The sequence below is a fragment of the Elgaria multicarinata genome, chromosome 3 (assembly GCF_023053635.1).
Source record: "Elgaria multicarinata webbii isolate HBS135686 ecotype San Diego chromosome 3, rElgMul1.1.pri, whole genome shotgun sequence".
NCBI lineage: Eukaryota > Metazoa > Chordata > Lepidosauria > Squamata > Anguidae > Elgaria > Elgaria multicarinata.
In genome coordinates this window covers 85,521,115-85,542,813 of record NC_086173.1, presented here as the reverse complement: position 1 = coordinate 85,542,813, position 21,699 = coordinate 85,521,115, and the positions used below count along the sequence as shown (strand labels likewise).

At 39.6% G+C, this 21,699-nt stretch overlaps 1 protein-coding gene across 3 annotated transcripts in view; it reads right to left on the bottom strand.

Moving 5' to 3' along the window:
* The window catches only part of SPOCK1 (SPARC (osteonectin), cwcv and kazal like domains proteoglycan 1), a 512,554-nt gene that overhangs the window by 197,192 nt on the left and 293,663 nt on the right, over nucleotides 1–21,699 (bottom strand). For all 3 annotated transcript variants that reach the window (XM_063120773.1, XM_063120774.1, XM_063120775.1), the window contains exon 4: nucleotides 19,845–19,959. In XM_063120773.1, the coding sequence (XP_062976843.1) occupies nucleotides 19,845–19,959 (115 nt within the window). The remainder of the gene's footprint in view (nucleotides 1–19,844; nucleotides 19,960–21,699) is intronic.

The following is a 21,699-nucleotide window of genomic DNA, read 5'->3' as shown; positions in this document are numbered from 1 at the left end:
GGCAGCAATAACTGGAACTGATCCCACAAAATTGGGCAGATGGTGGCATCAGACACCTCAACTGGAGAAAAGAGAATGTTAACTAATTCATCATCACTCCTATGATGTTACTAGTATTTCCCCCACCTCACGCCACTCCAGGTTTCTCCACTACTATGTTCACTTCTTAAATAATGGTTGCTTATAGTTACCTTAAAATTGCCCATGTGACAGAATTTGGTACATGTGTGTTTAAGAAGAGAGGACAGTAGTTGTTCTCTCATATGTTTGCTTGCGTAGTACCCTTCACAAGTGAGCTGACTTGTAATCAATAGATATGACATTAACAGCCTTACACACTTGGGGGAATAGTAGGCATTAAGGGGTGGGTGGGTATGTCAGGGCAGCGGGGAGGAGAAGGGATGTGATATAATGTTGTCATTTTCAAAACACAAAGGGTTCTATATACATTCTCCTCCTCACACACAAATTGTAGGCATGACTATATATTTATGCAAATGTCTTCTGCTGATTTTGTCTTGTCTTCTTTTTCCTATTTTCTCTCTGGAAGCCCCAGTGTTCTCTCTGGCAGCTCTTCCAGCATGTGCTGTTTGGGGTCCCTCAGGGACATATTTTAGTCCATCTACAGACTGATGAAGTTCAAGTAGCTCTCTATGCTCTCTATATAGTTCAAGTGCTTCAGTGATTTATTGTCTCATTATATTTTTGTCATTACTAGAGCCGAGCCAAAACATTGCTTAGTTTCATTTTTGCTTTTGGTTTTTTTTGCGTAGAAGAGCCTCCATTTTTCAGAGTGCTTTCGACTGCTCCCTTGAGGCTCTGAGTAAATTTCTAGACACAATTCAATTTAATAATTTCTAATCCTTAAAACCCTAAATAGCTTGAGCCCAGGATATTTATGGGAAACTATTGCTCCTGCATACATCTCCCCTTATATTTAGGTCATCAGCTGGAGCCCTACTTTAAGAGTGTCTGAACCTCAGGAGCTAGTTACAAGAAGGAGGGCCTTTTCAATGGCCACCCCCTTTCTTGGCTGGATCCCTTGCTTAAGAACAGGCCTTCCACACTATCCAGGGATATTGTCAATTTTATGTGTGTACATCCACTATGTTCTGTCCACATGAATGACCATGGTGGTACTTCTTTCTTCTATTTTTCTTTTTTAAAGACGCATGGCACAGCTCAGCTCACATTCACTATAGTAGAGTGGCTTAGCAAAAAATTGTGCACATTGTGATACAAGTGTGAAATTTAGTATGGTGGCATTTATGACCATGTAGATTAAAATGAGATATAGGGCATCTTGGGAAATCATCATAACGACCGCCATCTTGGAAAATGGCAGCCAAAATCCAGTTTTCGCACAATAACTCTATTATTTGTAATCCCACAGAAAAGTTGTCCCAATACAAAAGTAAAGAGCATAAAATTTGTACAAAAAAGTCATTAACAATCTTTTCATAGGAGCAACCCTCGTCGAGATATAAAGGTTTTATTCCTACCCATTTGTCTGAGAAGTCAACAAGATGCGCTATCTCACCCTCATTCCAATCTTGCACGTTGTGTTGTAGGACTTTGGGTATGCCAAACTTGAATCAGATCGGTCTATCCCTTGATTTTTTTAAGGATTTTTTTTAAAAATCCCTCTTAAGCCATTGTCCTGATAGTCCACCAATGCGAAATTCCACCTGTTTGCATCTGAGGAGGATCGGTTTTCCTTTATTTTGATAATATTGAAAAATGTGTAAAATGTGACCTCTGAAGGTTTCAGGCTTGCAACACAACGTGCAAGATTGGAATGAGGGTAAGATAGTGCATCTTGTTGACTTTTCAGACAAATGGGTAGGAATAAAACCTTTATTTCTCCATGAGTGTTGCTCCTATGAAAAGATCGTTAATAACTTTTTTGTACAAATTTTATGCTCTTTAATTTTGTATTGAGACAACTTTTCTGTGAGATTACAAATAATAGAGTTATTGTGCAAAAACTGGATTTTGGCTGCCATTTTCCAAGATGGCGGCCATTACGATGATTTCCCAAGATGTCCCTACATCTCATTTTAATTTACATGGTCATAAATGCCACCATACCAAATTTCACACTTGTATCACAATGTGCACGATTTGGCCAGAAATTGTCGTTAAGCCGCTGTACTAATTGGAAACTTTTTTTTTTATCACCTGCGTATTTTAAAAATAATATTTTAAGTAATGCTCAAACACTTTCCTGACTATATAAGCAGCAAAATACCACTTAAGTGGCAGACTGTTATACTCTTACAATAATATAATGTATTACAAAATCTTTACAAATCTTTACAATATCTTCTGGGTGACTATCAGGAAGAGGGCCTTTTCTGCTGTGGTACCATGGCTGTGGAATGAGCTCTTGGGGGAGGTTCACCTGGCACCTATATTGTATTCCTTTCGGCACCAGGTGAAGATCCCCCCCCTCCATTGCCTCAGTATTTTAGCAGTTTAGCATCCTAGCCTTTCAGCTCTGCTATTTTAAAATCTGTATTTTAAAACTCTGCATTGCTGCTTGGTTTTATTCTGGTTGTACTTTTATGTTGTGATTTTAAGCTTCCATATTTTGTATTTAATGGTGTACCTTGTGGTTTTAATTTTTGTGAACTGCCCAAAGAGCTTCAGCTATTGGGTAGTATAGAAATGAAATAAATAAATTACAAAATCTTTTTTTAAAAAATGAAGGGAAACCCCTTTCCCGTCAGCCATTTTAGCAGGATGGTAAATGGAGGTGACTAGAAAGTTTTTTAAAAAGTATTTTTTTTAAAAAAAATTAGCATTATGGAGATATAGTATTATACCCCTATAATACTATAATACTTTTTCTTTAAAATAGCACTGTGGCATTATAAGGATGTGTGATGTCCCTATAACACTATTTTTTTAACACACACACACACACATTAAAATACCTTTCTAGGCTAAAATGATAGTGACTAAAATTTTTGCCCATATTTTAAAACATTTATATATTGCTTTTGTTTTAATTGAATATCAATATTATTTCTATTTTTAAAGAAATAGGCACAAAAGTACTTTAGTACTACTTACTACATAAAAGATTGAATAAAAGAAAATAAACAGATGATAAAAGCAATGGCCACTGCAAAAGTTATGTTACATGTGTGATAGTTTCACTGCCTGATAGGACACTGCCCATGTCAAAACCACACCTCTTTAAAAAGATGGAGGGGAAGCACTAGGGGCATTTACACCTGTGGAGATGGTGTTCCTCTGCCATTATTCTCAAAAACATAGACATTCTCAGGTAAAAGGGGGGGAAAGAAAAGACAAAAGCAGCAATTGGAAAACACGGGAAGCTTAAAAGTGGATGACCTGCCATGAAATGTGAGGTTATGGGCCATGGCAATTCCAAAATAAATGCTCGTCAGCCCTGGCTTTGATGAGGCTGACAAAAAAGAATTTCTATTTCACAAACACTTGGAGGTAGAGAGCTGGTGAAGAGACTGGATAGCTTTAATTTTGTTGTTGGTTTTGTGATTTTGGGGTAGTTTAGTTTTTAAAGTGGGTGTTTTAATGGCTGTAATCCTTCTGGATTGAAAGTTCAGGTATAAATCATATATATTAAGATGTATAAATCATATATATTAAGAAAATAAATAAAGTACTTGCTACATGTTAAAATATTTCTGATATATAAAATTGTGGAGTAGCATCTGTAAAACCTGTTCTCAGATTACTACTCACTCTCAAACATCGAAGACTAGAAGGCTAGGAACACATGAGCACCCCTATGTTCATTCCAGGCAAACACATGCAGTTCCCTCAATAGCACTCAAGAAGCACTTATGCCTTTTTGGCTCCCCCTAAAGCAGCCTTCCCCAACCTGGTTCCGGATGTTTTGGATTACAACTCCCAGCACTCCTAACTTTACCATGCTGAATGTGGGTTGAAGTCCAAAACACCTAGAGGCACCAGGTTAGGGAAGAAACATACCTTCGGGCAGATGAGCAGCAAGGCAGAAATGGTGGTGGCAGCTTCTGGTGCTCCAAGTTCACTCCCTGATGGGACTGAACTAGGACCCAAAGGCCCTTTATGTGTAGCCCTGGGTTTATGCTACCTCACTTTCCCACTAGATGTACTGGTTGCACACCCAGTGGAAAAGTGAATGCTGCGAACAGCTGCAGCCTCTTCATCTGCCTGAAGGAGTAGCTGCAGCCCCTTTCTTCACCGTTGGGTAAGTGAAGGGGGAGTGAACATACACATGCTCATCTGGATTACAGCAGGATATGCACAATCCTGATCACAAGCATTTGATCAAGGGCATCCTTAACCAAATGCCTGAAACATCCCTAATGAACACTGTACATCAGATCCAATGAATCCTTGGTAAATATATAAAACATATACAAAGGAATGTTAATATAAAAGGGAGGATATTTTTTTCCAATTCTTTGTAAAACTAGATGGTTGCTTATGGTTACCAAAGTAAAGATGAAACATCAAAGCAAAACAAGTTTTAAGATGCAAAAAGAACTGGGGGAGGAAACCATTAAGAAATTCAAGCATTTCTTCCCTTGTATCTTCATTTGACATCCCAGAGAGTCCCAAAGAGGTTAGTGTACTACTAGTGGGACTAGTACAATGTAGTACTGGAAGTTAAGCAACCCTTTTGACATCCAGTGCATTGGCATAAAATACAAGTCTAGGACTTGCTCCTGATTTTAATTAGTCTCTGGTAGTTGATCCTAACTACTGATAACAGGTAATTATTCAGGATTGTGGGGAGCTGTTAATGAAAGAAGATAGGTTGCATGGTAATCAAAAGCTGGAAGATAGAGGCCAACGAAATTAACAAGACAACACTCCAAACTGTCACCCTTGATATGTAATATATTTATTAGGTTTTCTGCTGGTTATTATGATAATAAAGCTATGTCAGACTTACAAGAACAAAACTATCGTGGCTAATTAACAGTTTAACTTGGGAAGAAATTTTGTAATTCTTTTTTGTAATACCTCTGAAAATACAATACCGCATTGCAATATGCTAAAGCATGATCTACATTTGTAAACTAATCATGCATACCATGAGTAACTTGCAAGACAGTGCATGTTGTGACTTATTAGCAGCCTGTTAAAAGATTTCAAAGTGGTGTACAAGAGGTGACAATACATCTTATACAACAACAACTAATAATAATAATAATAATCCAACAATAAAGGACTGACCCAATTCCCATGATCAACCATAGGTGGGCTGTGGCATGTACTTGCACATGCCAGGCAACTTTTGAATATTCAAGCCCCAACCGTGGCCAGTCATGTTGTGCTAACCAGGTGGGGTGGGGTTACTGGCGTGCTTAACAAACCACCCACATCCCTAAAACAGCTGATGGGTTCTGGGTGGTTCGTTAACCAAGCCAATAACCCACCCTTACTGGGTTCACATAACATGATAAGCTATGGCTTGAATATTCAAAATGGCCATTGGCAGATACCACAACCAACAGTGGCTTAAATTGTATGAACCAGCCCATTCTAAATGGTTTAAAAAGTCATGGGCTTAAAAGGGAGAAGTCTACATTCTGTTCAGATTATCATGCTCTTAGTCAACAGCTTTTTAAAAAACAAACAAACAAACAAAACCCATGGTGCTTCATTTTTGTTTTTAAGATCATCTCTGCAAATATGCTGAAAAGTGATGACTTTGTTGTTTATTTAATTACATTTATAGACCGCCCCACAGCCGAAGCTCTCTGGGCGGTTTACAACAATTGTTATGAGAAATCCATATGTATGGTGTGTAGTGCAGTTTCCCACAAGTGATTCTGGGACTTGCAGTTCCAGGATTTGGTGGGAAAAGACATTCCACAGGGTCTTAGGACTGTGTGTCATCTCCATCTTCCAGTGTCCCAAGAAAAGATGTTTGGGTTTATCATGGGAATTAGGAAAATTTCTGGGACCAGAGATGGTTTACAAATCTGCCCTGTATTACACCAAGAAGTATTCCGAAAGCATCCTGCTGCATATATAAAAATTACTCCATTTTTGTTGTTGACATTTTTCAAAATCATGGATATTGTCAAAACTGCAAAAACAAAACAAATTAACGGAATTCAGACAAATAGCTTAGGAATTTATGGAAGACTAGTTTTGTTTGGGCCCAAGTAAGTTTTGAAATAGAGAACTACTGATTGCAGATGCCAGGACACAACAGTACTTTCTCAAATGTACGACAGTTATGGAATACGGTTGCCCTGCAGTAGCGTAAATTGTATTTTCTCTAAAAGAATGCATATAACATAAAGACATGCTATTCATCATGCTGAAACCAGCTTGGCTCCCATTGAAGAGCACAGGAATGCTAGTTTATTTTCCATTTCAACAAGGGAAGAATCAATACAAAATTACACACATGACTATAAAAGTCTCTAGCTATCGGAATGATCCGTGTGTGTGTTCAAAACATCAGGTTATGTACTGTCATGTTGACTCATATATATGAGACAACACTAGCTCTTACACTAAAGGAATACAATCATTTCTTTCCTAAGTGCAGACCTTCTAGGCAGGTTGAGTGGTGTCAGAATCAAAGGGAGTCAAAGATGAACTGTCAGAGAGTATTTATTTTGAAGACCATAAACTGTCCTGTGGGAACCAATCTACAACACAGCCCCCAAACTCTGTTGTCTCAAATTTTTAGAGATGTGTTCACTCAGACATGTTTCTAGGTGTCATGGAACCAATTATTATTGCAATAAGAAATGGAGCTCTTTGGGCATGCTTGTGATTCTCTGGCATCACCATCTAACCTTTGGCATCACCAAATGGCATCACCATCTAACCTTTGGTGAAACTGGTATTATTATTATTTTCGCGTGCTTTGTGCATGCAGGCTGCTCCTCTGAACTTCCAAAGTGGTTTATAAAGCAAGGTGGGGTATTTCTATTGCAAAGATCAAATCACAAATTCCACATGCCCATGTGGTCCTTTTGATCCTGGCCTGTTTATATTTGTTGTCTTGGTGAAATTACCAAATTAAATACTTATATAAATATAAGAAATGAGTAATGGCCAAATCACGGAAGAAACTTCACTATAAGCTACTAAGGGTCTTGAACTGGGTGTTCTGGTAACCTATCTTTTGCCACTGTCATTCCCTATCAGGTACCTCTGTCCTGATCTCTGATATTCTTCAGGACTATCCCAGAGGTTACCATTGAGCCTATTTGCATGATTATGGAGGGAGAAGTATGTCCTGGTGGCTTATTTCCCCCACCCCTCCTGCTGTGGAGGTTTTTGTGTCTGCATAATTAACGTTACTGGAGCAGCTTGCTGTATCATATGAAGTTATGAACCTTTCTTTAATGACCAGCCATGGTTCATGGTCCCTTTTCATTTTGTTTCTTTTAAAAATCTATTTTAAGGTGTTTTATTCTGTTTTTATTGCATTTTATCTTGTACACCGCTCCAAAATTTTGAGTGGGGAGCGGTATATAAATATTGTAAATAAAATAAATAAACCTGGTGATGGTGGCTTCTGGCCGTTTTTGACAAACCACCCCAGAACCCTACAAGAGTCCATGGGTGTAGCTATCAGGTCAGCAGAGGTTAGGTGACTCAAGGAACCAATACATTTCCACCTGATCCTATATGGTTTATGCTTAACTTTGATTTAATTCATGATCAGGAATTTTCCATTTCCCTTTAAGCATGAAATATGGTATCTTTCTTTGCCTAACGTTCAGAATGGATTATTGGTCTTTTTAAAAATTAATTTATAACCAAAGCCAAGCCATATTAAAGCATCTATTTTAAACAAGCAAGATCCTTTGGGTTAATTTTAGACAAGCATTAGTATAATCCACATGTTCAGAGCCTGAAAAAGATTGTACTTATATGGCTGATGCCCATAAATAATGTCATTCATGGTTCATTGGTCAAATTAATCTGATAGAAAATGACTAAATTGAAAATCTGTGGGTTGAACTCCTGATGAGTTTTGGCAGAATGCTAAGCAGGCAATTGCAGGCATATTAATGATAAAGGAGATAGATGGAAAATGAAAGTACTAGGAAGTGACAGATTAAAAGTTAAGCATGGTAAAATTGCTTGCATCAAGTAAGACGTTTTGTTGTCTATATAAAAATAAAAGCAGTTAATATAACTCAGGATTTTACCATGGGTGTTGTAACGTTTGGCAATTGTTGAATATTACTTTTTTTTGCAATTAGATTACAGTATGAGACTTCACATGAAAAATAATAAGCTTCAGGAAAAGAGTTACAAGCGCTAAGTAAACCTTTTAGGTTTAGGAACCATAAGTTAACAATCCAGTCAGGACTCTGGTTATGGGAAATTAACAAGGTACCCCTTCAGAATGTTCTTAGGGCTCATCTACACCAAGCTGGATATTCCACTATGAAAGTGGTATGAAAGCGGTATATAAAAGGCAAGAGCCACAGTACTGCTTTATAGTGGTACTGAAGTGCACTGCAAGATCTATATTACTGCTTTATAATGGTACTGAAGTACACTGACGACTGTTGGGGCCCATGACACATCTATACCAAGCAGAATATAACACTATGAAAGCGGTATATGGTTTGTGTCATGAGCTCCAACAGTTGTCAGTGCACTTCAATACCTCTTACCGTTATAAAGCAGTAGTGTGGCTCCTGCCTTTTATATACCGCTTTCATACCACTTTCATAGTGGAATATTCTGCTTGGTGTAGATGAGCCCTTAAGTTTAGCCAATCATGTTTTCCTTATAGCTTTCTAAAGTAGTTGCACCCTTACCTTTCGTGATAGCTTCCTTTGCCTCTCCCAGCCCCCCGCCATAATCTGAGAACTGCAGCAAAGTCCCCATCCCAAAGGAGATAATCTCTCCTCTGTGGGCTTCTGGATTGCCATTTGCTCTGAACTCCCCCTAGCCATCTCCTTGTCAATGAAGAGAGCTGCTTTTGGAAAATGGGGACTCAGAGGTGTCAGGGCCCAGATGGAGTTTGCCATTCTCCTTTTTGCATTGGGATTAGGTTGTGCATTACTAGTTCAGGTAGTCTGCTTTGTAAATACTGGAACCCTTCATAAAGAAGGTGCCCTCCAGATATGTTAGACTACAGCTCCCATCAACATAAACTAGGATGACCATTCTAGCTGGGAATTATGAGAGTTGAAGTCTAACATATCTGGAAGCGCCAGGTTGGGGAAGGCTGATCTACACTATGGGCAAAGAAAGAACTCAAATGGTATGGTATGCAGACTGTGGCTTAAACACTATGAAGATGGGCTAAGAAAATTACTTTTTCCTCCTACCACCAGAACATAGCAGACCTTTGTCATTTCTGCTTCAGATTAGATCTGCTTGGTGCCATTGTCCCTTAAAGGATACAGCACACCATTCCCATGTGCTGTACTATGCCGTGTATGTGAGTGTGTGTGTGTGTGTGTGCGTGTGTGCGCGCACGCACAAATATTTTTGTTATACCGATTATTGTGCTTGTATGGGCCCAAACAGACATTACTTTAAATGTGTGTCTAGCAGCTTCTTTTCATTTTTTTCCTCTAAAGTAGGTGCAAGAAACCAGTTCAGATCCTTAAAAAAACAAAACTTGCCTTCCCATGCTAGAGTCCCAATTCAGTTCGGGGGCTCTGCACCTACTCTAGAGCTGTAGCTGCAAGACACATATTTAAAGTAATGTCTGTTTTAACCCTATGTGTATAATTATTGAATGTATTTAGACTGTAAAATTATATTTAAGAATATAGTTGCTGGACTTTGAAAACGAGGCCCATACCAATTACGCATTTATAGGATATGGATGAATTTGCTGCAAAAGCAAGAAGTGGAGTTATAAAATAGTTAGGGAAGGATTCAGATGAGGTCTTCCCTAACTAGGGAAAAATGGGCTGTCCAAAGAGAGCAGGGAAATTATAATACCACTGTTTATATATTACCCACATACTTTTTTTAATGAAATAAAGATTTGCTACCATCTGATTACACTTAAAACAATAGGTTTAAGACACTGATACTTTTAATTCTTAATGAATACAAAACAGCAGGAAGAATTTAATATACTGACCACTTCCTACAGTAATACTTTTGAGAGGGTAGTCTGCATATTTCATATGAATGAAATATTTCAGGTTTATAATATATGCTACAACTGGGATTTGTAATACCATCTGTCAAAAGACCCTTTTAAAAAGGCTGAACAGTTAACATTTTTCTTCCAGTGTAGTGGGTATACTAGAAATTGAAGAAAAGCTTTAATAAAAAAAACCCTTTCCCTGTAAACATAAATTCGAATATTATAAAAACATGCCTTTTATTACCACTAAAAAGACTTTTCCACTCAAACACATTTATGTCCTGTGGCTTTTACAGCAAAATACAGCAATAAATTTAGACTATCTAGTAAGTAGATTGTAGAAATAAAGAATAATTTAAGCAACATTGGTGGTCATTTGTAAACATTAAATAACCATTTCTGGCTGAATGGATTGCTTCGCCGATTTGAGATGTGGATAAACAGGAAAAAATAAAGAGTTATGTTCAGTAATGTTACCGTATCATTGGCAGCAATTTCATAGTTATCATAACTGTAAACATATAAAGAACAAAATTGGGGAATTTTAGGCAGTGAGCCATGGAAGTGTAGACGCCTGACTCTCACACCACACATTTGTGTCAATTGACTTAATTTAACAAAGCTGTCAATTAACTTAGGAGTAAAATGGCAACACAGGCCTTTGCTAGACCTAAACAAAAATCTGGACGAGAGGAGGGGAGATCCCGCAATGCAACTATCGTGGGATCTTGTCGTAGGCTAGACGTCAGGCGTGACGAGCACATTTTTGTTTTGTTTTTCAAGGGCCGGATGCGCACAAACACTCATGCAGGTAAGTGTTTTTTTTTTAAAAAAAAAATTCCCCGATCCCCCCCACCCTGCCCCCAATGGGTGCAGCTCCCGGCTCCTCACATAGTGTGCGGAGCTGGGGAAAAATGCTTACATAGGCCACCCGCTCGCGGTCTCAGCCCAAGACCATGGGAAATACTGGGCCAAAAGTGGTGCTCATTATCCTGGGGCAAGGGAGGGTTGATCCCTGCCTGAGCCTGGGATCCCCTGTGCATCATCTGGACGCACAGGGGCGATCCCGGGTATCAGCCTGGGATAACCCCTCGTCTAGCTAAGGCCACAGTTATGCTTTTGTGCCCTTAAAGCTAATTGTTGATAGTCCAGCTGAAGTCAGACCTAGGAAACCCATAGATAGGAACATGTTGGTTAACCAAACATCTCTCAAGGTAAAACCACACATGAGAAGGAAAATACATTCCTCATAATTGGGAGTAGTGCTTGCAGAATAGAATCATTGAGCAGGAGGGAGGTTCTTAGTTTAACACTCCTCACACCTATCAGTTTCCTCCTGTAAATGCCCCATGGCATTTACACCATCATTTACTCCCTACCACCATCGCACAGGTTCCAAAACAAAAACTAAATCTGACAAGGAGATATTTGTAGAGTAGAATCAGCAAGTCTGCAAGGGATTAAGACTTTTCTCTTTCCTTATGGATTTCCCCTGTCAAATGTCCACTCTGCCCTTGCACTTTTGTTACCCTGGCAAATACAGGTCTGGGAACTCACATTTTCCAAGGTAATGTGAAATCCCAGCCTCATTCACTTTGTTAGTATTGGAGATGTAACATAAGAGAACAATGAATTGAAACTCAGTCCAAGAATGTGGGAAGAACTGGGTCCCCCCCCCAAGTGGTGGTAAACTTATGTGGGAGGAGGTATTAAATCCTGTCCTGTACAGGGTTGCGCTTCCCCAAAACCAGGGATGGGAAACTGCTGGTCTGGGACTGGATGAACGCTTCGAAAGCTTACAATCTGTAGTGTGACGATACTAGTTTTTATTATTTGTTGTTTTATTGTCCCCCATTCTGGTTGGCCTTTCCCCTCCCTGTTTGTTTGTTATTGTGATTTTAGAATGTAAGCCATATGGCAGGGTGTTTTGTATTCTGTTTTATTTTGTTCTGTACAGCACCATGAACATTGATGGTGCTATATAAATCATCATCATCATCATCATCATCATCCCATCTGACCCACAGGGCATCTTTCTTTGGCCTTGGCCCTGCCCCTTCCTCCATGGCCTGGGTGCTGACTACAGTGGGAGGGGTTTCTCTAGGTGTTAGGGGCCCAATCTGGGTTGGAATCATGTTATGGGTTGGATGGTTTAACCACTTGCCCTCCTCCACACCTACAATTTGTATTAAGAGAAAGCATCCAACATAAGATTACCCCCCCCCCATATAAATTTCAGGCACAGGTCCCTTTGAACCAGATCAGACCCTCATTGAGGGGGAAAGGCCCCTCTACCCGTGCCCCCCATTGTAATCCTGATCCAGATTGGTCTCCAAGTGCCTGCAATTTGCTCTGGAAAAGACTCCTATTGAAGCAACTTAAGTTTTTCTCACCTATGTAAACTGCAGCTGTGGGGACCTTGATTCAGATCAGAACCATACCAGGGGAAGGGTTAAAGACCCCCTGCCTCCTTCAACAGGGTGTCACATTTCCATAATCTGAGCAGTTACGAATTTAAGGGTCCAGGGAGTTCCAAGATAGTCAGCACAAACAGGGCTCAGGCAAAATGCAGGGCCTCAATAGCCCCGGTCACAGGCAAACAGACAGAGGGCCAAACTCCAGTTTAGGTAACAGGCAACATGATAAACAAAGAGGAGAAAAGCACATAGGCTGAGTTTGGACGACACGCTAATCAACTTGGGGGGTAATAGGAGCAGAATGGGAAACAACCGTTGATTAGCATGTTGTCCGAACTCAGCCATAGTCAAAGTTCAGGCTAGAATACTTTTTAATGTCCACTGTTTTTTAACTTTTGTAAACCTCCCAGAGAGCTTTGGATATGGGGCGGTATATACATTTAATAAATAATAATAAATAATAAATAATAGAAGTACTTACACCAGGAATCAGCCAAGGCAGCAGTTCACTAGCAAACAGAATTCAGGAAGAGCTAATCAACATTGTTTCCGGCAACTCTCTGGCTGAGTTCGGACAACACGCTAATCAACAGTTGTTTCCCATTCTGTTCCTATTATTATTATTATTATTATTATTATTATTATTATTATCATCATCATCATCATCATCATCATCACCGCCACCCAGTTGATTAGCATGTCATCTGAACGCAGCCTCTCAGTCTTACACTGTTGCTTTAATGCAGAGTCACACCCAAACCTCAAGTGTGAGCTGTTAGTAAATGCAGCTGCAAAGGCCCTCCTTCTGAGCAAGCCTTCTATGTGCTAATAGATCTTTTTTTCATGAAGAGACCTCTGGCTCAGTCCAGCACACCTTTTGACTGCTTGTCTTTTCAGATGGCATCTCTTCAGAGGGTGAAGGCAATTTTTTGCTGATTTTCCCTTCCTTCTGCAACCACACAGTACCTTCCGTATGGTTCCCTGCCCCTTCCAGAAATGAATGCTTGCCCCAGGAAACGCTATATTGTGAACACACAAGGACCTGGGCTGGTGGGTTTGGCCATGTGTGCATGGCCCCTAGTGGATACTACCCATTGTCTTCTACCTTTCCTCCAGCAGTCTGGATACAGCTTTTAGTGTAGAAGCACCCTAAGCCTTCAGATTTATTTATTTATTTATAAAATGCTAGATATTTTTTATGCTGGTTTCCCCCCACCCTCTTTTTTGTATTCCAAGATTTATGTCTTAATGTTTTTAAATTTTATGTGAGTCATTCTGGGACTCCTTTGGACTGAAAAGTGGGGATAATTATCCTAAATATACCAATATACAGATAAACAAGCAACATATGGTTTGCAGGTTGCTAGTTAAATTTTATAGGGAGGTAGCCAGTTCTGGTATCTTTGATGTCATGTTTTTTCTTATGCTGTGATGGTATGGAACCAGATTGCTCTCCTACTGTGACAAAGAGTTAAACACTGCAAAACAATGGTCATATGCACATTATTCTCAGTTGGCTTTCCCATGCAATTCACCTTGAAAGAACTTTTCAGCTGACAAAGCAGGGCATCTTCTCTTACCTGAAACCTGGAGCCAACTTCATCTCAAGCCTAATTATTTTTCACTTCAAAATGAGTCTGATTATAATCCTGCAAGGCAAGTAACTCTTATAGCCAGTTTTATAGCCTGTAAGCATGGAGATGGGTAGACAGGGAATTGTTGGGACTTAAGGTTGTAAGAATCTTCACAATTATGTTATGAAGGTCTTGTAGCACTTTTTGTTCACACCGGAAACTGATAGGTGTGATGGGTGATGTTTATTTTAAGATGATTAATAATAATAATGTCTTCAAATCATTCAGTAATGAAACATGAAGGTTGCTCAATGAAGCATGCATAAGTGAAGAAAATGTCAGAGTTATTGTAGCATGTGTAATCTTAATTCTCTCCCTAAGCACAAAGGATACACTAAAAGAATATTAGCGTATTTACTAACATAACTCCCCCCACCTTTTTTTGTTCTTTAATAGTGGACTTCCAGGATCTCTCCAAAGGGAGAGATAGCATCGACTTACTCATAACTCATTTACAGTTCTGACTCCAATGTGAAAGGCATTCATCTTGCCCTTCCCTACCATTAAGCACTTGCAGAGAATAAGACAAAAACAGGAACAAGTTGAGAACAGGAGTCATGTAGTGGTATGCAAATCAAAGAACTGTTTTTGTAGACATTTGATTTGTTTCTGCAAACACATGTGTACATATATTCCCCCTTGTTGGCTTGATTATATATAGTTCAATGCCCTTGCTATAACTGTTCTGAAGGTTAAAAAAAAAAAGGTTGTGTTTTCACAAATGAGTTTTGTAAAGGAAATGACAATGTGGTTCAAATAATCCTTTCAACCTTGCCAACTATTGAATTCATTCACGGATCCATAAAGAAATATAAACAACTAATTCACTATATATTCACAGCAAAGTTAAGACCTATCAAACACAGTTGTTTCAAATAAGCCAATTGTAGACATTCATAAGTCAAGTAAACATTCACAAGTAAGTTATGTACACTCTAGCTTCATTCACACGATCATGGGGAGAGGGAAGGTTCCCATCAAATGACATGGGAACCACCATGGATGCCCCAGCTGTCCCTACCTACAGCAGGTGAGTAGAGGGCGTGGGTATTTCAACCACGATGTATGACACACTAATCCACCATGGATCACGTTTCTGAATGATCCATGGTGGATTGCCATGTTGTCCGAACAGGCCCTGAGTCTTGTTTTATAGAATCCTCTAGGTTATTTGAATGAACAAAACTGCTGAAAAGGTAGGACTAAGTGGAACCTACCCAACATAAATGTTACTGCAGTTTTCTATCAGCAAGGGAAAAAACAGGTATTTCAAATTTCTGGGTGTATATTATTTCTTTGTCAAAAAATTGAAACTTCAGTGCATAGTAATAAATTCCCTGGGCCATCTTGTAAAACAGGAAAGATACAATGCCTTATAACGCTTTTGAATTTTCTTTGTTACTTTTTTTTAAAAAAATGTCTGGTAATACCTTTTCCCTTGACCTCCAAGGCAACTTTCTCATGATTATATAAAGCATATTCCGCTGCATTTGTTTTATGTATAACTAGTGGATGTTAAGGAAAAGGTACATAACAGAAGGCTCAGTTTGTAGGTCACAGCAACCTGGGTTACCATGAATGAGCCAGCGGTAGGAGAGACAAACCAGAGTTCTGGTTTGGGACATCATACTAAGCAACCCAGTAGTTGCTTAGCCATATTTGCTAGCAGCAGGAGTGATCAAACCACATCAACTAGCATGTTGGCTCATTCATGGTAACCCAGGTTTTTTTAAAAAACAAACAAACTTGGGTTGATGTGACATGTGAACCAGGCCAATGTTTGAAATTACATTATAACAAGAAAAGGCAGAACTTTTAAAAACCTGAAGTAAGTCCTACCTTACTGTATTTCCTTCTTTTCAGTGTTTGTGTAAATGTCATGTAAATGGGAAAACTAGTAGAGAGACCAGACAGGAAGAATATATACCAGTTCCTAATGTTCATTTCATTAAACTATAATATCTCCCTCTCCCCACCCGCCCACCGCACAACTAACAATGGCCAAAGGAAACCAATCCAATGGCTGCATTCACACAATATGACAACCCATGCTCAAGCTTGAGTATGGATTGAACTCTGTGTTGTTGTTGAACCATGGGTTGTTGTGTTGTGTGAACCCAGCCATGCTAACAAACAATGGATTGCTAACTACAAACAACCTACAGTTCACAATCCAACAATAAACTGTGGGCTCTCTTCATGGATTGTTCATGGATAACAAACCATGGTTTGTTAGCACGGCTAGGTTCACACCAAACAACAACTCATGGTTCAACAACAACGTCTGAATATTTTCTTTACATTTTAAAAACAATTCTACAGCATTAAAAGTTGGACATTTAAAGATCTTTATGCAAGTCATAGCAATAAAGTGTGGATAACTGCAGCTGTGCACATTCCCCTGTTTTACTGGAAAATGAACTACGGAAGCAGAAAACTGACGACCAAATCCAACAACAGTAGTTCATAGAGTTCTTTTATTTTGAACCAGTGGAATTTAGAGAGTGTTTCTACAGACTGTAGCTGAAAAACAACAGAAAAGGGGGTTGTAATAGCTAAAACAAACAAACAAATGTATTATGGCACAAGCTTTTGTGGACTACAGTCCACTTCATCAGATGCACAAAGAGTTATCCTAAATTTGCAGATAGATATATGCATGGGTGTGTGTGGGAGGGATATGAATTATGAGGCTCAGTGAGGTTAGAGGGAAATTAAGTACAAAAAGGATAGACTGCAAGAATTTCCTTTAAAAATTAAATATATGTAAAATTGTTACACTGACCATTCATAAAGAAGTGCTGGTAGTAATACAAGTATCCTGACACTGATAAGCTAATTAATACTTGTAGTGGGATTAAAACCCATTATCTCAATTAAACCCACAGGTGATAGAACTGAACCTCTTAATAAGTTATATTCATTGGTTTTGCGCTGCATATCTTTTGAATATCTTTTGCTCAAGAACAACTTGAGAGGTTGAAATAAATGCTCTCTGACTGGCTTCTGAGTAGTGCTCTTTTCAGATTTGTGTCTGAAGAAAATGCTTCACACAATGCATAGATTAACCTGTGGAGATGACCACTGTCTTACATGCCTTTAAATGTGGAGGGGGAGGGGGGATTACGGGGATAAGTCTATCAACTGCTATTACTCATGATGGCTAAACAGAACCTCCAGGTTCAGAAGCAATATGCCACTGAATACCTGTGGCTGGGATACAGCAATGGGAGAGGGCTATTTCCAAGCCCTGCTGGTGGATTTCCTGTAAACATCTGGCTGGCAGTAGAGAGAAACAGGGTGCTGGAATAAGTCAATGCAGAGTCTAATCCAACACATTATACCTAATTACTAACTTCAGGTTTACCACTACACATCAACAACCAATGAATGTAGGCTGTTCATATATTCAGACCATTAAGTAGCATCCCATCTACACATTACTTAGAATTAAATGAGGATTAAATGATTTAGGAATCATACCTTATTTCACCTTGCCTGGGCTATTAAAAGTCAGGGGTCAGACATTTAATACATAAAGAGCCCGTCCCTCAATGAGTGCATGGATTTAAGCCAACTCTTAATTAACATTCTGGCAAAGCATGTACATAAAAGAGGGAGACATGGAGATGTACAAGAGATAAAAAGTAATTAATGGCAGTGTCCAATTTTATAGGCTTCGTGTTCAACTCATCTTAAAAGAAAATGCAAACAGTGCTTCTAACCTTTCCCCACCCCAAATAGAAAGAAAAAGCTAGTAGTAACGCTAGTAAATCCAAACTTTGTACCTAAAAAGCCTGAACAGGGCAAACAGAGATGAATTTATAATACCCAAACTCTGACTTCAGTTCTTAAAAGCAGTCAACGATCAGAAATTAATGCAATGATCAGTATCTTCCCTTCCTGAATTTCCTTTTAGGCACAGCTTGGATCAAACACCCTGTAGATTAGGAGTGATGCAGATAGTTTTGCATGCTTGGGAGAAACAATTTTACAGCTTTTATTTGCCACAGGGAGCTAGCTAACTATTGGAATTACTTTTCAGAAAGAAGGAAAGATTAGCTCTACTTCTTTCAGATAGATGCAGTTGTCAGTGTATCCTGCTGCCTCTAGTCAACAGAAAGGCCTGATTTGCAGTTTAGAGGGACAGATGTTGATCTGGGAACTTGTCCAGATTTTTAACACACACACACCTGGTTTACATTGACTGTTCCTCTCTGGTCCCTAACAAAGGCTCCAACAGTACTGAGTCAAAATAGTGAACAAATTGCTGGACATTTAATGGTTGATGGACCTGGGCAGCTTCCCCAAGCTGGTGTCCTCCAGATGTTTTGGAGTTCAACTCCTATCAGTCCCAGCCAGCAGTGGTCAGGGATGCTGGGAACTGTAGTCTGGAGGGCACCATGCTGGGGAAGTCTGGACTAGGGAGTGCTATCAGAGTTCAGTTCTTTCAACATCTGGCAAGTTTATACAGACACTTTTTGTCTACCAAATTATTCTCAGAAGCCTCTGGTAAAATGTAATGCCAATTAAAGCTAAGCAAAACGTAGTGCAGGGAGACAATTTTCATTGTCCTTTTTACCCTCTGCAAAAAGTCTAAATTTAATCTTTGTAAACTGCCCAGAGAGCTTTGGCTATGGGGCGGTATATAAAAGTAATAATAATGATAATAATAACAACAACAAAAATCTGTTCCACTACCAGAACTGCTTTTGTCATCGGAACTGGAAGGGCGCAGTTCCCCCTGTGCTGCCTCAAAATCTACTCCAAAGAGCTGTGAAGCTCCACTGGAGCAGATTTTCAGGGGACATGGAAGGCTGAGGTGGGGGAAGAGAGAGGGAATCATAGAATACTTGAGCTGCAAGGTGGCCTACAAGGCCATCGAGTCCAACCCCCTGCTCAATGCAGGAATCCACCCTAAAGCATCCCTGTCCACCTGCCTCTTGAAGGCCTCTAGTGTGGGAGAGCCCACAACCTCCCTGGGTAATTGGTTCCATTGTTGTACTGCTCTAACAGTCAGCCAGAATCTGGCTTCCTGTAACTTGAGCCCATTATTTTATGTCCTGCACTCTGGGAAGATCGAGAAGAGATCCTGGCCCTCCTCTGCATGACTATCTTTCAAGTATTTAAAGAGTGCTATGATGTCTCTCCCACAGTCTTCTATTCTGTTATTTTCAGCCCAGTGCACCTGCCTATCGAGAGCACTTTGGATTTTGTTTCTCTCTTCCAGGGTATTAGCTATCCCACCCAATTTTGTGTCATCTGCAAATTTGATAAGCATCCCCTGCACCTCCTCATCCACGTCATTAGTACAAGGGAGAAGGCATATTTTCACTAGCGCAATGTTGTATTTAAGCCTATGTCCTTTCATTGACTATTTGCTAGGCTTTGTGAAAAGGGGGTATAATGCTCGTTCACTGTGTTTAGGGATAGATGTTAGGATGAAGAAGAAGGTTGTCCATGTGGCCGAGGCAATCCATTCAGCCCTCTTGTCTTGCTGTGCGGCACTGATAGGCAATGAAATCACCAACACAGAATGGCAAGACTAGGGAAATCACCCTGATTGTCTCAGCAACAGGGCTTCATTTCTTCCCACTGACAATGCCACATAGCCAAATCGAATTGGCTACATGATGCCATAATGTCACCACACTGACAGAGCAGTCAGAGCTATATAATTGAAATCACAAATCACCACATCCTTACCTGTGTACTAGCTGTTTGCGGCTTACACAAATGGCCGTCTCGTAGTCGTGGGTGACGCAAACTTTATGTGGGCTGCACTTTACCTTCAAACACGGGTCTTTGGATGGATCAAGAGCTATTAAAAACAAGATATAAAGAAAAAGTTTAGAAAATTTCCTCACAGACCAGAGGCATCCAATGAACCTTATAACCAACTCATTAGCGTTTGAAGCCAGAGCTGATACCCAATGTTCTATCCACTGCAATATTCTGGTGACCAACACTCTTGCTTGGATCTGCAGAATCACAGAAATGTACAGCTGGAACAATCCTCAGGTCCACCTCTTCTCTCCCAATAACATCACTTAGGCAGGGCTGTCTATAACTATTGTGAATAGATATAAGCCTGGCTCACATGTTGGCTTGATTGCTTTTGCTTGGCTCCTAAACAAGCCAGAGACTCTCCTACTTGGTTAGTGTAATGTCCAAACCAGGAACTCTGGCTTGACTTTCCCATGTCAAGCCATAAACCAAGAACAAAACCTGGATAGAAGAGGCAAAGGAATACATTTTGCATGAAAATAGGGGGTGCTGGACTGAAGAAAACGTCTCTTCTTCATTGCAAAAAATATGGGAGTTGCTTTTTAAAAGTACTTTTAGTTAGAACAAGCAAAAGTATTACAGAAGAATAGTACACAGTGCATCTCCAGTCTGTCATGCCTAGAAATCTGGACTGCAGCCAAATGTCACTGTATCTATTGAAATAACAACTACACGACAGGCTATTTAATGATTGCTATTGTGCACCTGGACATGTAGTGATTGCTGAGCCCCACGTGAAACTTAGCAATCTTGTGTTAGTACAATGTATGATTTCCTGTATTTGATCCAACATAACTCTAAAATCAACAAAAACGCAGCATGCCAGTTCCAGCTAGTGCCAGCATGACACACAAATACTAGTGTAGAATGGAGATACTATCATTACTGCAACAATCATACTTTTAAACACTGCATTTCATTTACAAAGAATCCAAAAGAACCCTTTGAAGCTTTTTGTATACAGATATGGATGATGTTCTATTTGCCAGTTAAATACAACTACATCTGGATTAAAATACCATCTCTGCAGCACAATATAGCACCAAACCATGGCGTATGTTTGAAGGAATTTATAATGCCATATCACAGTGAAGCTGCAGGCTGTCTTTTTAATATGCTAGAAAAAATAGTAAGTACAAATTTGGAATCTTGCCAGGACACAAGGATTAAAACCTTTTCACATCCTAAAATGATCTTTTGGGACTACAAGCAGCCCACTGATGTTCTGCCAATATTATAATAAGGGGCTCCTATAAAAATGTCCCATTTAGCTTATGATAAACCTTTTGTGTCTAGAGCATGAATATATAAAGGAAAAGAACAGAAGGGAAGGATGGCCCTGATATGTTGACTCCCTGAAAAAAAGTTTTTTATAAATGGGGGAACACAAAACAATGCTAACCCACCCTCCCAGGCCCCAGATTTAGATGTTGGGGTATCAACATTTATATAGGTGCTTTGTATCCAAATTGCTTCACATGCATCAGGTCTATACAGAACTATCCCAGCCTGTTTGCTCTGCCTCCAACATCTGTGCATTCAGTGTCTGCGCGTAAGACTCCTTCATGTAATCAGGACACCTCGGTGTTTCCAATCACATGGAAGAGTTGTATGCACAGAAGCCCCTTTCAAGCAAACATCTGACTGCATTCATTTGGGGTTTATGACCAGGAGATGTGCCTCTGTCAGTCACCGTGTATGGTTCTGCTTTCTGCTCATATGTTGAATGAACCTGTGCGGGATAAACTAGTGAACAGTCCTACTATCTCTGAAA